A 16,251-nucleotide genomic window follows, 5' to 3' on the forward strand; every position below is an offset into this window, starting at 1 on the left:
CTTATGAAGATAAAGGACCACAGCCTTCAGTATGGATTGCACCTCAACGTAAAGAAAACAAAAATCCTCACAATTGGACCAATGAGCTACACCATGATAGATGGAGAAAAGAATGCAGTTGTCAAGGATTTCATTTTACTTGGATCCACAATCAACGGACATGGAAGCAGCAGTCAAGAAATCTAAAGACTCATTGAATTGGGTAAATCTGCTGCAATGGACCTCTTTAAAGTGTTGAAAAGCAAAAATGTCACCTTGAAGACTAAGATGCGCCTGACCCAAGCCATGGTATTTTCATATGGATGTGAAAGCTGGACAGTGAATAAGGAAGACCGAAGAAGACTTGATGCCTTTGAATATTGGTGTTGGCGAAGAATATTGAATATACCATGGACTGCCAAGAGAATGAACAAATCTGTCTTAGAAGAAGTACAACCACAAAGCTCCTTAGAAGCAAGAGTAGTGAGGCTGTGTTTTATATACTTTGGACGTGTTGTCAGGAGGAATTAGTCCCTGGAGAAGGACATCATGCTTGACAAAGTACAGGGTGAGAGGAAAAATGGAAGACTCTCAACCAGGTGGATTGACACAGTGGCTGCAACAATGAGCTCAAGCATTATAACGATTGTAAAGATGGCACAGGGCCAGACAGTATTTCGTTCTGCTTTGCATAGGGTCACTACGAGTTGGAACTGACTCGTCAGCTCCTAACAGCAACAACAGCATGTACAGCAGTACAAAATATTGCCCCATACTGCCCATTCCTCACAATTCTTGTTATGTTTGAGTCATTGCTACTCGCACTGTGTCAGTCCATCTCATGAAGCAGCTAGTTCTTCTTCAATCACCCTCTACTTTACCAAGCAAGATGTCCTTCTCCAGCCATCAGTCCTTCCTGATGATGTGTCCAAAGTAAGTAACACAAAGTCTCACCATCCTCACTTCTAAGGAACTTTCTGGCTGTACTGCCTCCAAGAATGATTTATCCTTTCTTCTGCCAGTCCGTGGTGTATTCAATATTCTTCACCAACATCACAATTCAAATGCATCAATTCTTCTTTGGTATTCGTTTTTCATTGTCCAACTTTCACATGTGTATGACGCCATTGAGAATACATCTTGCTTGGGTCAAGTGCACCTTAGTAATCAAAGTGAAATATTTGCTTTTTAAATTTTAAATAGATCTTTTGTCACAGATTTTCCCAATGCAATACATTATTTCATTTCTTGAGTGCTGCTTCCATGGGTATTGATTGTTGGTACGTTAGTATTCCTAAACTCCAGACTGTGTTTGAATCTTGCAAGTTTTTCTAGAAATGTCTTCTGTTTCAGGATCCAATCCAGGGTATCATATTGCATTTAGTTATAGAGTTTCTCTAGTGCCATTTGCTCTGTGACAGTTTCTAACTTTTTTCTTGTTTTTCATGACTTTGACAATCTTAGAGAGCACTGGCTAGGTACCCTATAGAATGTTCCCCAAATCTAGGTATGTCTGATGATTTTCTGCAATTAAACTGGGATTATGAGTTTGGGAGAGGTCTATCGCAGAAGTGAGGTGCCTTTATCATCACATCATATCAGGGAGTGCATGATATTCACATGGCATCACTCATGATGGTAACCTTCATCTTTTGGTTAAGGTAGTCTTTGCCAAATTTCTTCACTATAAACATGAATGTGGAATTTGTAATGCAATTGAGTTAATAGTACCTATTTCTTTTCTATTTTTTATATGTTCTTTTTCCAAAAAAGTCTGTAGTTCATGCTTTCTTCCATAGGTGTGAATTTTTTTTAAATAATTCAATTTCTAAAAGAAGGCTGATGGAATACACCTAGTAATTATCCCTAACAATTTTAAAGAAAATACATCCATACCATGACACAAGAAACAGTGTTTCAACTAATTTCTTGGTTTGTGGATCACTGAGCAATATTTTAGCTATGATCCTCTAGGGTCTATAGGGTCTATATCTCCACGATCATTGAAAGAAAAGCAGATATAAATTCCAGAGATTAGGAGGATATGGACTGTGGGTTTGGGTTCAGTTTTTTTTTAATCTCTGATATTTCTTGTATCTAGGAAATAAAATGCCATTTTCCTGGCACACTCGGTTAAATACACTGTTACTTGTGCTAGAAACCTCAGGTCTGTTAATTTTTTAAAGGATGTTCAATTTCTGAGAAGAAAAGCTCTGAAGTTCATTAATAATAAAAGGAAATCCTCATTAAGTTAATTAATCAAAAGCTCTTGGTTTCAGGTCAGTTCAGTTCTTTTCTGGTATTTTTCAATTAAGGTGGAAAACATGGAGCTCCAGCTCATACGGATTAGTTAAAGGATGTAACAGAGCCCTTTTCATGATTGGACATGTTTGAATTTTCACTAATAGGCATGAAATGTTCCTGAGAATTAAATTGTATGTTGCAGGAACTGGCAGTGGTGATACTATTGAGGACGGATAGAGAAAATGACAGAAGACTTTGGAGATGTTTGTTGATTTTGAACTCCCCTTGTCCTAGTTTCAATTTGAATAAAACCCTAATTCTAACCCATGGATTTTCAACACATTTATTTGAAACTGCTAGGGGGCAATATCAAAGCTTTCTCTGTGTATCTTTTTGTTGTTGACATAATAAGTGTTTTAATTAATGACAGCAATAGTAGCAATTTCCCTTACCTGCCAAGGTTTTGCCTAATTAAGATAAGGTATGTATTCAAATATTGAAGGAGAATTTAATTATAAAAATAGCATGAACAATAATGGATGTTCAAAATGGATCCTTCCAGTCCCATTTGTTATTGGGAAGGATATGCTCAGGACAAAGGCTTTATGTTGGGGCTACCTGTAGTACATGAGAAGTAGGCACTCCTGGGGCTGAGTCTAGGACCTTGCACTCATACCAGGTAAAGCTATAAAGATGGAACAGATCATGGATGCATTTCTACTACAACCTCATGTCTGTGTCTTGGCAACAGTCATTTTATGATGTTACTGTTCTCATTTTCAAGTTTAAAAAAAACGGAACAGATCATGGATGCATTTCTACTACAACCTCATGTCTGTGTCTTGGGAACATTCATTTTATGATGTTACTGTTCTCATTTTCGAGTATGTCTCATCATAAAAGAGAGCTTACTTCTTTTGGTTAAGAAAATACATAATTTGCAGTGTAGAGTATTTTTTTAAGGAATTATTGTTGGTGAACATAAAATATATATGCTTTCTTGAAACTATATGTGTACATATACACATATGTGTATATACACATAGGTATATATATTAAGAAGTGACTTCAATTAATTTTTACTACTCATCAAGGTTTAATTAATTGAGTTTAAATAATAATAAAAGTTAAGCACAACAATCAAAAAAAACCCCATAAAATATTCCAGGAGACAGTGTACCAGTGTCGGATATTTTGGTGATGGAAGCTACATGACCATCTCATGGATAAGATTAAGATTAAGTGTAGAAGTCTCAAATATTAAGTAGAAATTTTGGCTAGATTTTAAGGTATATTTCAACTCAAGAATTCTGGAAGTATTTAATTGCATACTATGCCTAGAAAAGGTGAAAAATTTAAAAACAAGTCATTGTAAAATTTAGAAAGGTTCTTTGTGCTTTTGATATGCTGTGTTTGATTCTGGTTTCTATAATTTTCTTTCTTGCCCTATGTGTATGCTTTAGTTTTATATGAATAATATTAACAAGTACAGCCATTTAAATAGTAAAATATCTATACCTATGTAGATTTTTCTTTTCTTTTCTTTTTTTTTTTCAGCCCTGGTGGTGTAATGGTTAAGAGATTGGCTTCTAACCAGAAGGCTGGTAGTTTGAATCCACCAGCCAGTCCTTGGAAACCCTAAGGGGCAGTTCTTGTTGTTGTTGTTAGGTGCCGTTGAGTCGGTTCCGACTCATAGCGAGCCCGTGCACAACAGAATGAAACACTGCCCGGTTCTGTGCCATCCTTACAATCGTTGTTATGCTTGAGCTCATTGTTGCAGCCACTGTGTCAATCCACCCCGTTGAGGGTCTTCCTCTTTTCTGCTGACCCTGTACTCTGCCAAGCATATTGTCCTTCTCCAGGGACAGATCCCTCTTGACAACATGTCCAAAGTATGTAAGACGCAGTCTTGCCACGCTTGCTTCTAAGGAGCATTCTGGTTATGCTTCTTCTAAGACAGATTTGTTCGTTCTTTTGACGGTCCATGGCATATTCAATATTCTTCACCAAAACCACAATTTAAAGGCGTCAACTCTTCTTCAGTATTCCTTATTCATTGTCCAGCTTTCACATCCATATGATGCAATTGAAAATACCATGGCTTGGGTCAGGCACACCTTAGTCTTCAGGGTGACATCTTTGACTTTCAACACTTAGAAGAGGTCCTTTACAGCAGATTTGCCCAGTGCAATACGTCTTTTGATTTCTTGACTGCTGCGTCCATGAGCGTTGATTGTGGAACCAAGTAAAATGAAATCCTTGACACCTTCAATGTTTTCTCCGTTTATCATGATGTTGTTCATTGGTCCAGTTGTGAGGATTTTTGTTTTCTTTATGCTGAGGTGTAATCCATGCTGAAGGCTGTGGTCTTTGATCTTCATGAGTAAGTGCTTCAAGTTCTCTTCACTTTCAGCAGGCAAGGTTATGTCATCTGCATAATAGAGGTTGTTAATGAGTCTTTCTCCAATTTTGATGTCCTGTTCTTCTTCATATAGCCCACCTTCTTGGATTATTTGTTCAACATACAGATTAAATAGGTATGGAGAAAGAATACAACCCTGACGCACACCTTTCCTGACTTTAAAACAATTGGTATCCCCTTGTTCTGTCCGAACAACTTCCTCTTGATCTATGTGAAGATTCCTCATGAGCACAATTAAGTGTTCTGGAATTCCCATTCTTCGCAGTGTTATCCATAGTTTGTTATGATCCACACAGTCAAACACCTTTGCATAATCAATAAAACACAGGTAAACATCCCTCTGGTATTCTCTGCTTTCAGCCAGGATCCATCTGACATCAGAATAATATCCCTGGTTCCACGTCCTCTTCTGAAACCAGCCTGAATTTCTGGCAGTTCCCTGTCGATGTACTGCTGCAGCCGTTTTTTAATGATCTTCAGCAGAATTTTGCTTGCGTGTGAAGTTAATGATTTTGTTCTATAATTTCCACATTTGGTTGGATCACCTGTCTTGGTAATAGGCATAAATATGGATCTCTTCCAATCAGTTGGCCAGGAAGCTGTCTTCCATATTTCTTGGCATAGATGACTGAGCACCTCCAGCGATTCATCTGTTTGTTGAAACATCTCAGTTGATATTCCATCAATTCCTGGAGCCTTGTTTTTTGCCAATGCCTTCAGAGCAGCTTGGATTTCTTCCTTCAGTACCATCGATTCCTGATCATATGTCACATCTTGAAGTGGTTGAATATTGACTAATTCTTTTTGGTATAATGACTCTGTGTATTCCTTCCATCTTCTTTTGATGCTTCCTGCATCATTTAATATTTTCCCCATGGAATCCTTCACTATTACAACTCAAGACTTGAACTTTTTCTTCCGTTCTTTCAGCTTGAGAAACACCAAGCGTGTTCTTCCCTTTTGGTTTTCCATCTCCAGCTCTTTGCACATGTCATTATAATACTTTATTTTGTCTTCTCGAGAGGCCCTTTGAAATCTTCTGTTCAGTTCTTTTACTCCATGAATTCTTCCTTTTGCTTTAGCTGCTCGACGCTCAAGAGCAAGTTTCAGGTTCTCCTCTGACATCCACCTTGGTCTTTTCTTTCTTTTCTGTGACCACTTGCTTTCTTCATGGATGATGTCCTTGATATCATTCCACAACTCCTCTGGTCTTCGGTAACTAGTGTTCAATGTGTCAAATCTATTCTTCAGATGGTCTCTAAATTCAGGTGGGATATACTCAAGGTCATATTTTGGCTCTTGTGGACTTGCTCTGATTTTCTTCAGTTTCAGCTTGAACTTGCATATGAGCAATTGATGGTCTGTTCCACAGTCGGCCCCTGGCCTTGTTCTGACTGATGATATTGAGCTTTTCCATTGTCTCTTTCCACAAAAGTAGTCAATTTGATTTCTGTGTGTTCCATCAGGTGAGGTCGATGTGTATAGTCGCCATTTATGTTGGTGAAAGAAGGTATTTGCAATGAAGAAGTCGTTGGTCTTGCAAAATTCTATCATTCGATCTCTGGCATCGTTTCTATCACCAAGGCCATATTTTCCAATGACTGATCCTTCTTCTTTGTTTCCAGCTTTCTGATTCCAATCACCAGTAATTATCAATGCATCTTGATTGCAAGTTCGATCAATTTCAGACTGCAGCAGCTGATAAAAATCTTCTATTTCTTCAACTTTGGCCATAGTGGTTGGTGTGTAAATTTGAATAATAGTCATATTAACTGGTCTTCCTTGTAGGCGTATGGATATTATCCTATCACTTACAGCATTGTACTTCAGAATAGATCTTGAAACGTTCTTTTTGACGATGAATGCAACACCATTCCTCTTCAAGTTGTCATTCCCAGCATAGAAGACTATATGATTGTCTGATTCAAAATGGCCAATACCAGTCCATTTCAGCTCACTAATGCCTAGGATATCGATGTTTATGCGTTCCATTTCATTTTTGATGATTTCCAATTTTCCTCGATTCATACTTTGTACATTCCAGGTTCTGATTATTAATGGATGTTTGCAGCTGTTTCTTCTCCTTTTGAGTCGTGCCGTATCAGCAAATGAAGGTCTCGAAAGCTTTACTCCATCCATGTCATTAAGGTTGACTCTACTTTGAGGAGGCAGCTCTTCCCCAGTCATCTTTTGCATGCCTTCCAACCTGGGGGGCTCATCTTCCAGCAGTATATCAGACAATGTTCCACTGCTATTCATAACATTTTCACTGGCTAATGTTTTTCAGAAGTAGACTGCCGGGTCCTTCTTGCTAGTCTGTCTTAGTCTGGAAGCTCAGTTGAAACCTGGTGGTTTCAAACTGCTGACCTCTTGGTTAGCAGCCGTAGTACTTAACCATTATCCCATCAGGGTTTCCACACACATAAATAAAACATATGTCTATAATAGGTAAATCTGCACCTCTGTCGTGCCTTTGCTGACCTTGATCTTCTCATAATTCAAATTCATCTAAGAAGTTTTGGGAACTGTACTGATAAGGTATAATTCTCCTCTGATATAAGTGTCTTGTCGAGATCAAAGGTGGAGCTGTGGTTTGTCTAAAAAGGGATGGCTTTTCTATGCAATTACTTCTGATATAGGACAGAACACCTCTGTAACTCAATGTTTGGATCAGGACAAGAAAAACATTTCTTGCTTTTAAACAGAATTTAGAACAGCAATTGCTTTTCATAAAAGTATTACAAGGTCCACTGGAGTAAAAAAAAAATGTGTGAAAAGAAAAGAGAAAAAAAAATCATATCAGGTCATTTTTGTTGTGATACCAGTTTCTTATGACCCACTTTTTCTTCTGACCCTAACCACTCAGAGTTAGGTCAGGTCTCAAAAATAAAGAGCAGAGTCCTCCAGACTCCATATCTTCTCAAGACCTCAGATATCAGCTGCAAGTTAGGGGGTCTGCAGGCCCCTCACATCTAACATGTTAACTCCCACCACTCCCTGAGGTTTGAGAATTTGCTAAAATGACACACAGGACTCAATTACAGTTTCATTACAGCAAAAAGAATCAAAATGAAGATGCATATAAGGAAATGTCTGGATTTGCCATTGACTGCTAAACTAAAGGATGGCAGTTTAAACCTACCTAGCAGCTCATGGAAGAAAGGCCTGGCAAACTGCTTCCATAAACATCACAGTCAACAAAACCCTATAGAGTAGTTTTACTTTGTAAAACATGGAGTTGCCATGAGTTAAAGTCAAATGGACGGTTTTTTGAGGGGAGGAGAGTTCTTAACACCTGCATTGTAGGTTGTTAAGGAAGAAAACCCAGCTAAGTTGTGCACGAACATCTGCCCTACAGAAACTATACAGTCATAAATACGTGTTGATTGAAACCATTAAGTTTGTGTAAATTTGTTATGCAGCATAGAAAACTAATACATCCATTGACACAGAAGGCTGTCAACTTTCAGTGGGACCCAGTATAGGAAAGTGTTCCATGGCTGGTTTAGGTTGTAGAAGTGTCAGTGGTGAGATGAGTCACCGTGTGGAGCTGATGTTAATCCTAGTGGGAGAATAACAGTGCAGGTTCCTAGGATTCTGGAGCAAGCCCATGCTATCTACAATAAAGAATTTCATGCCCTTTGAAAAATAATTCCTGTCATCTTAATGGGTTGTGGTAGAGACTCTGGCAAGAGTTAGTTTGAGTGTCAGGAGCCCACAGAAAGCATAATTTGTTCTAACTGGGGTGACATTTGGGAGCAGTGGAACTAAGTACAGACAGAACGCTCCTTAGGGTTGAGGATGGTGAGACTTTGTCTCACTTACAAGAGGGACAGATCCCCGGAGAATGACATCATGCTTGGTAAAATAGAGGGTCAGCAAAAAAGAGAGAGACCCTCAATGAGATGGATTGACACAGTGTCTGCAACAATGGGCTCAAACATACCTATTATTGTGAGCACGGCAGAGGACAAAGCAACATTTTTTTCTGTTCACTATGAGCCAGAAGCAAATTGAGGGCAACTAACAACAACAACAGAATTAATTAAGCTACATTTTTTTTTGGAAATGTAAGAAGGTATGGACATCAAGAGATTTTATGATTCCATTATACCACTATAATCTTGGAAAATGTAAGCCCATGTTTTGAAGAGACACAAATTAATTTCAGTTGAGTGGATCAAGGGTTTACAAGGATAATGATGATTATTTGATGTTAAATTGAAAAGCTAGAATGCAGTTTCCTTTGTCTATACATCCCAACATACATACAAACACACACACACACACAGAAAAGTCACTCAACAAACATCAACAGCAGTTATCTGAATTGTTGTATTTCAGCTGATTTTTATTTTCTTTTGTGTTTTACTGTAGTTACCATGTATTCTAAGTCAACTGGCATATTTTATTTAATTGATTTTTTTAAAGAAATTCATGAAGCACTTTTGATGCGACATTGTTTCCAGTGATTTGGAGGAAATTATATTCTTCCAGAATGGCTCATGGGAGAGTATTTCATCTAATTGATGGGTTTATGTTCTGAAAATAAACATTTCAGTAAATATTCTCTAGTGTCTAAATTCCCAAGGCTCTGGAAGCATACGTAAGCCTTACATTTTGTTCACAGAGGTTAGATTCTAATCCTCTCTCTCTCTTTTTCTGTGCTCTCTTGAGTTTTTCTGGGTATTAAGAAAGGAAAATCATATTCCTGGAAAATTCATTGAAATCTATCGTGGACTCCTGCTGTATTTACCTACTTAATATTTTTAAGAATGCTTGAATTCTGAGTGGGAGCTGTCCTGCAGAGTATTAGTAATAGGACCTGGATCTTCAGATGAACTGTCTTCAGGTTGGGTGATGTACCCTGTGTTATCTTTCAGAAGTGCATGGGGGGCTTTGAGGTTCTGCAACCTTTGAAACAAGGAACATTCTGTGTTATTCTAAATGCCATATTATCTACCAGGCCCATGTACCTGCAGGTTCAGGTTGCTAAGCTCTACTTCCTTCCTCTTTCCCTGGGGTGTCATTCTGAATTCTGCTTTGAAACTATCCACCGTATGCCTGACATAATACAAGCACACTGAAAATATAGTTAAAACCAAAAAAATCAAAATGTGGATATGTTCTCAAAACCTCAGTATATTGTAAAGAAAAGAATACTGTGCATAAAAGAATCATGAACATAAAATTTTGCATTCCTAAAGGTAATGTCTGGAGGTATGTAGAGAACGTGGAAAATATTTCTGGATTAAAGAGAGAACGTTTCCTTGTGCTATTCATTTTGATATAATGTTTTATCTGTTACAAATGCTGCAGTAGTAGACCAGAAAAGAGACTATTCAAAGTAAAAAGAATAATAAAATAAGCAAATGAATGCATGAGTATGTGTTGTTGATGAGGGCCTGAGACTATCGGTATGACTGCAGATGGACGAATAGTGGGGAATAGCTAGAGTAAGGCTTTAGGTAAATAGAGCAGAGAAAGTCAGATTTGTTGTGATGGGTAGTAAGGAACAAGTGAGGTCTTCCGAACCATAGACTGTCATAATAACCACAGTAATCCAGGGCCAGAGAAACTGATGATTTCACATTGTTGGGTAAGATCACCACAGAAAGTTGGACTGTGCATCAGCTACCACAATGCATCAGATGAGTGGTTGACGTTTGATATCCCTGCTGTAGGAACCAACCTGAGATGAGAAAAGGAGGACCAGAGAGAGCCAGATGGTGATATGACGTCAAAGGGGAGAGTAGGGAAAATGTATTGAAGGGTAGGAATTGGTGACTTAAGACTAAAGAGGCCAAGAGTCCACATTGTACCCTCATGTCTATTGCTAGAAACTTTGACCTTTCCTCTATTTCTAATCAGTTTTATAATAATATAAAAGTTTAAAAATCATATCAGTTCATAACAACACTAAAAATTAAAAAATGAGAAAGTGGGGAGCCTAGATTTATTGAATTCCACAATTATTACACTGAGTTAAGTATTTACCACCATTTTCCAATTTAATACTCTCACTCTTATGAGCTATGGATTATTTTATCTTTTTTTTTAATATTACTGGTAAAGAAACCGAGGCTCAGAAGATTTGAGTAATTCATAAATGATCACATAGCTGATGGCAATTCTGAACCTGAAATTAATTTTTTTCCAAAGCCCATCCTTTTTTCATTATGCTGACTCAGGGACCCTTTGTCAATCTCCAGCCTATTCCTCTTCCTCATATAGGAATACATTTTTTTTCTTTTTTGAGTCAGAAATAATCTTTTAACTCTAAAGGATATAATAATCCCTTTCAACCTTGAGCAATGCAAAAACGCTGGCATGCTGTCTTCATTTATGGAATTCACATTAAGAATCTTTTATTAATCTGGAAATTTCAGAGGTGTGTTTCTTCTTGGTTACTTTTTTTTTTTGGCCTATTCTATATTTTGATTATAAACTGTGGTTACAAGATACTTCATTTTCTTTCAAAATAACACATACAAAGATTGCCTAAAAAAAGATTATCACAATTATAGCTTTAGTCAAAACCCCTGAAAAATAACTAAAAAAGTAGTATTCCTGTGAGTCGGAATGGACTGGTTGGCAATGAGCATATAACTATTGGTAAATGTGCTCTGGAAAATATGGGGAAATACATTGTAACTTCCCCTCTGATTCACGGAATCTATAAGCTTTGAGGTAAACCTGGTGGCGCAGTGGTTAAGTGCTATGGCTGCTAACCAAAGGGTAGGCAGTTGGAATCCACCAGGCATTCCTTGGAAATTCTGTGTGGCAGTTCTACTCTGTCCTATAGGTATCTGTGAGTCGGAATCGACTCGACAGCACTGGGTTTGGTTTGGGCTTGGGTATGAGCATTGATGAGATCATATTCCCGGTATTTTTGTCAGTTAAAAATAAAACTAAATAAATAAATAATGAAGAGTTAAAAATAATGATGAAGTGGACTACATGAGTATTCGAAGGGCATCAGATGACTAAATAAGAAAGGACTAAAATGAGAATGAAAACACAGGACTAAAAGAGCAATATGTCAAAAAAAATGTAAGCTCATTGTTTTTACCAGGGTGTTACATTAATTTTAGAACCCTAAAGTAATTGCACATTCAGGAAAGAATCAAAGAATAACTTGTAGATATACAAGGTTATGTCTCCTTTAAGCAGGTCTGGTGAAGCAGTGGCTAAGTGCTTGGGTGCTAACTGAGAAGTGAGTGTTTCGAACTCACAAACTTAACAGCAGGAAGAGATAGGACAGTTTGTTTCCTTAAAGATTACAGCCTTGGAAAACCTGTGCCAGCCTTTCTACTATGTCCTTTAGGGTCACTATGAATAGGACTCGACAGCAATATGCAATCTGCATATCCCCTTAAACATCCATGTATTTTTTGCAAAATTCAAACAATATTATGGGCATTTACAAATGCCGTTTTCCTGAGCCAGGCTATCTCTTATGATTCTCAGTCTCAGTATTCTAATGATGGTGGTCTTATGTCTCCTACCTCTCCTGATCTTACCTTTATAATTTTTCCTTTAGTGCTAAATTTACATTCTTTGTTTTCTTAGTGCTATTAATAAACATGAACTTTTAGAATGACAGAATGGTGAAATGCACATGTTTTCTGAAACTGCTATCCTGAAGAAAACTACTTAAGTTCTGTCACTCAAGAACAATTTCCTGGGTTCAAAATCCAGCTCATCACTGACTATACTGTGTAATCTCAAACAAGCTCCTTCACTTACATATACATCAGTTTTCTTAAAGAAATTATGGGGCTACCTGTTTTATAGTTTATAGTGTTACTTGGAGATGTAAATTAATTAATTAATACATTTTAATGTTTTAGCTCAATATTTGAAATGGTAAATGTTATATAAGTATGTTATTATCATTAATATTGTTACTAATTTTTATTATCTTTACTTCAGAATTTCTCTAGCAACAATCATGGCGTTAACTGAAGAAAATCAGAGTACTGGAGCCACATTCACCCTCTTGGGCTTCTCAGAATACCCAGACCTCCAGGTGCCCCTCTTCACGGTGTTCCTGGCCATCTACACGGTCACTGCAGTGGGGAACCTGGGCATGATTGTGATCATCAGGATCAACCCCAAACTGCACACCCCCATGTACTTTTTCCTCAGTCACTTGTCTTTTGTTAATTTCTGTTACTCCAGTATAGTTACACTGAAACTATTAGAAAACTTGGTTGTGGGAGACGGAACCATCTTCTTCACAGGGTGCATCATGCAGTTCTTCTTGGCTTGTATATTTGCAATTACAGAAACATTCATATTGGCAGTTATGGCCTATGACCGTTTTGTGGCAGTTTGTAACCCCCTGCTTTACACGGTTGTCATGTCCTCAAAGATCTGTGCATCATTAGTGGCCGGGCCCTATGCATGGGGTATAGTTGCTTCCCTGACACTTATTTATTTTCTTCTGGCGTTATCCTTCTGTGGTTCTACTATCATAAATAACTTTGTCTGTGAGCACTCTGTCATTGTTTCTGTCTCGTGCTCTGATCCTTATATCAGCCAGGTGCTTTGTTTTGTCATTGCCATGTTCAATGAGGTGAGCAGCCTGATGATCATCCTCACTACTTATATTTTCATGTTCATTACTGTCATAAAAATGCCTTCTGATGGGGGGTGCCGAAAAGCCTTCTCCACCTGTGCCTCCCACTTGACCGCCATCACCATTTTCCATGGAACTGTCCTGTTCCTCTATTGTGTACCCCATTCCAAAACCTCATGGCTCATCGCCAAAGTAGGATCTGTGCTTTACACAGTGGTCATCCCCATGCTGAACCCCCTGATCTACAGTTTCAGGAACAAAGATGTGAAGGAGACTGTCAGAAAGTTAATGAACCACACAATACACTCTTGAAGATTTATTTATTTCTGGAAAGAATTTGCTTTATGATGTTGAATATTGTTCAGTGTCTCTAGAAGAGATGCTAATTCAAATTATCTAGTCAATATACCCATCTAAATTTTACATCTATTACAATACACCAGTTATCTGATAATTTGATTTCCAGTTACTTGAATCTTTAGCAAAATAGTTTTGAATCGTATGTGAAGTGAATCAAGTGTAGTGGATTGAATAGTGTCTCCCCCCAAAATACTCATACCCACTTAGAAGTTCAGAATATGACCTTTTTGGAAATAGGGTCTTTGAAGACATAGTTAAGCTAAAGATTAAAAATACAATCATACCTCCTTAAAATGAAAACTGATTGCCATGGAATCAATTCCCATTCGTACCAACACTATAGGACAGAGTAGAACTGCACCATAGGAATTCCAAGGCTGCAATCCTTATGGAAGCAGACTGCTACATCTTTGTCCTATAGAGCAGCTGGTGCATTCAAACTGCCAACCTTTGGGCCGTGTTCTTAACTGCAGCGCCACCAGGAATCCTTCATATTCTCTTAGGCTGGGCCATAAATCCAGTGAGAATCTCATTATGAGAAGTAGCCAAGGACACAGAGTCACATAGGGAAGAAGGCCATGTGGAGATGGGGGCAGAACTTGGAGTTATGCTGCTACAAGCCCAGGAACACAAGGAACCATCGGAACCTGGAAGAGTCAAGGAAGAATTTTCTCCTGGTGCCTTCAAAGAGAGCACGTCCCTGTCAGTACCATGAATTCAAACATTTGGCTTCCAGAACTGCAAACAAATAAATTTCTGTTGTTTTAAGCTACGAAGCTTGTGGTGATTTCTTTTGGCAGTCCTAAGAAACTAATACAGTAAGTAAACATCAAACTGTAAAACTCAAATTCCTTGATTCGCATATTGACATTGTGAATGATTAAAACACAAAAAACAAAAAAAATTCTTCAATCCAACTTAAGCAATAAGGGTGGCATAGTTACAGAGAAATTCTGAAAAATTATAACTGACTAGGGGTATGCATATAGAAGAATTAGCAATAAGAGTCTGGAGGCACTATCCCTAAACTTCAACCAAGTTTTTTATTCCTTTTTCCCCAAGGCCGTATATATATGTTTGTTATTGTACAGGAAGTGATGGTAAATACGACATCACTGAGTGTGAAGACAAAATGTTGATTTTTATGTGACTGTCCTGATGGGTAACCAAGGGAACAAAAATTAAAAATCATAATTACGAACCTCACAGTCTAATGTGTCAAACTCTCTCCTTCCTAACACCAATAGCTTCTTAGTAACATCATTTTAGAAAGAATACCGGCTGCTAAAGACATAGAACCTTAAAAGTTGATATCAACCTTCTGATATCATACATATCACAGCAAAGGAACACACTGAAAGAGACAGAAAAGCAGAAAATGGACATGTAGAGGCAAATGTAAAATAATCAGCATGATAAGATATTAAAACATATGTTGACTTAATGGATGAATGAGTTAAACCTATTAAATATACCAAAAAAGACCCCGTTGCCAGTCAAGTCAATTCCGACTCATAGCGACCCTACAGGACAGGGTATAACTGCTCCATAGGGTTTCCAAGGAGCACCTGGTGGAATCGAACTGCTGACCTTTTGGTTAGCAGCCAAACTATTAACCACTATGCCACCAAGATTGTTAAAAAAAAAAGAAAGGCACCAGATCTTACCATCTTACCAATGTGGTTTTAGCACTTAGCAGTGGTTTTTACGCCTCAATGTTTATACGTGTCACCCAAGCTCCTTCTTAAATGTGGGTATGATTGTGTCCCATTCCTAGGAATTCTGATTTGGGCCTAGGAAAGTTCATAACCTAGAATTCTAGGCAATTGTATTATAGATGTAGCAAGGATCTCTGATGCGAGAAATCCTGCCTTAAAAAAATTAGCTTAGTTTTGTTAATTCCACAGGACTCTTAGTAATGTGCAAATAAAGCCTGGTAGGCAACTTCATGCTGCAAATTTTCTATGTGATTACAAGGAAATTTCAGTCATTAACAATGGTACAAAGAACCTGGCACTTGCCTTAATTAATTGGCTTGAGACACAGATGCTAGGGATTCCCCAGAGTTGGAGTCCCAAGGGCTGTAGAGGTAGACGTAATAGCTGCAGTGCTCCCGAAACACTCGGGTTACAGAGAAACACGACAGTGGTGGCCTGTTTCTCTGCAGCAGGTGAGTTGCCTCAGGTTTTTTAATGAACCGGTGAAAATATTATTTTCCTGATGTGATAACTGTGGTCTTCTCTGATTTTTCTTTCAGTATTAAGTCACTGTAACTGCTAAGTCTGAGCCCCATGATATTAAAGAGAGAAGTTAATATGGAAATATTTATCTTTATTATCCATTGACAGCAATTTCACAAAGAATAGAATAAACTTTCTGCTTAAAAATGGATATTTATCCTTATCCTCTTTATATGCACCTTAAATTGGTATATAAACTTTTCTAAGAATTGAGTCAACAAGTTATAATTTATATGCAAACATAACTTTCTAGTTAGTCCTGTTATAACTCTAATTTGATAAATCTTGGAACCGCTAAAATATATACATACATGCATGTATACATGATACATGTGTGCATGTGTGCATGTATGCATGTATGTGTGCATATACATACACATATACATATATATTTATCAGCTGCTGTTGAGTCAATTACAACT

General features: G+C 37.7%; 1 protein-coding gene across 1 annotated transcript; it reads left to right on the top strand.

Moving 5' to 3' along the window:
- Positions 1-12,357: 12,357 nt before the first annotated feature.
- Positions 12,358-14,597, top strand: LOC135233055 (olfactory receptor 5D13-like). Its single transcript, XM_064296174.1, has one exon. The coding sequence runs from the start codon at positions 12,519-12,521 to the stop codon at positions 13,539-13,541; it is 1,023 nt and encodes a 340-aa protein (XP_064152244.1). The 5' UTR covers positions 12,358-12,518; the 3' UTR covers positions 13,542-14,597.
- The last annotated feature ends 1,654 nt before the right edge of the window (positions 14,598-16,251 follow it).

This window comes from Loxodonta africana, chromosome 13, assembly GCF_030014295.1.
Source record: "Loxodonta africana isolate mLoxAfr1 chromosome 13, mLoxAfr1.hap2, whole genome shotgun sequence".
NCBI classification, from domain to species: Eukaryota; Metazoa; Chordata; class Mammalia; order Proboscidea; family Elephantidae; genus Loxodonta; species Loxodonta africana.

Bases quoted from the DNA above. Each gene is read 5' to 3' on its own strand.
- LOC135233055 (XM_064296174.1), top strand. From the start codon at position 12,519: ATGTTATATAAGTATGTTATTATCATTAATATTGTTACTAATTTTTAT.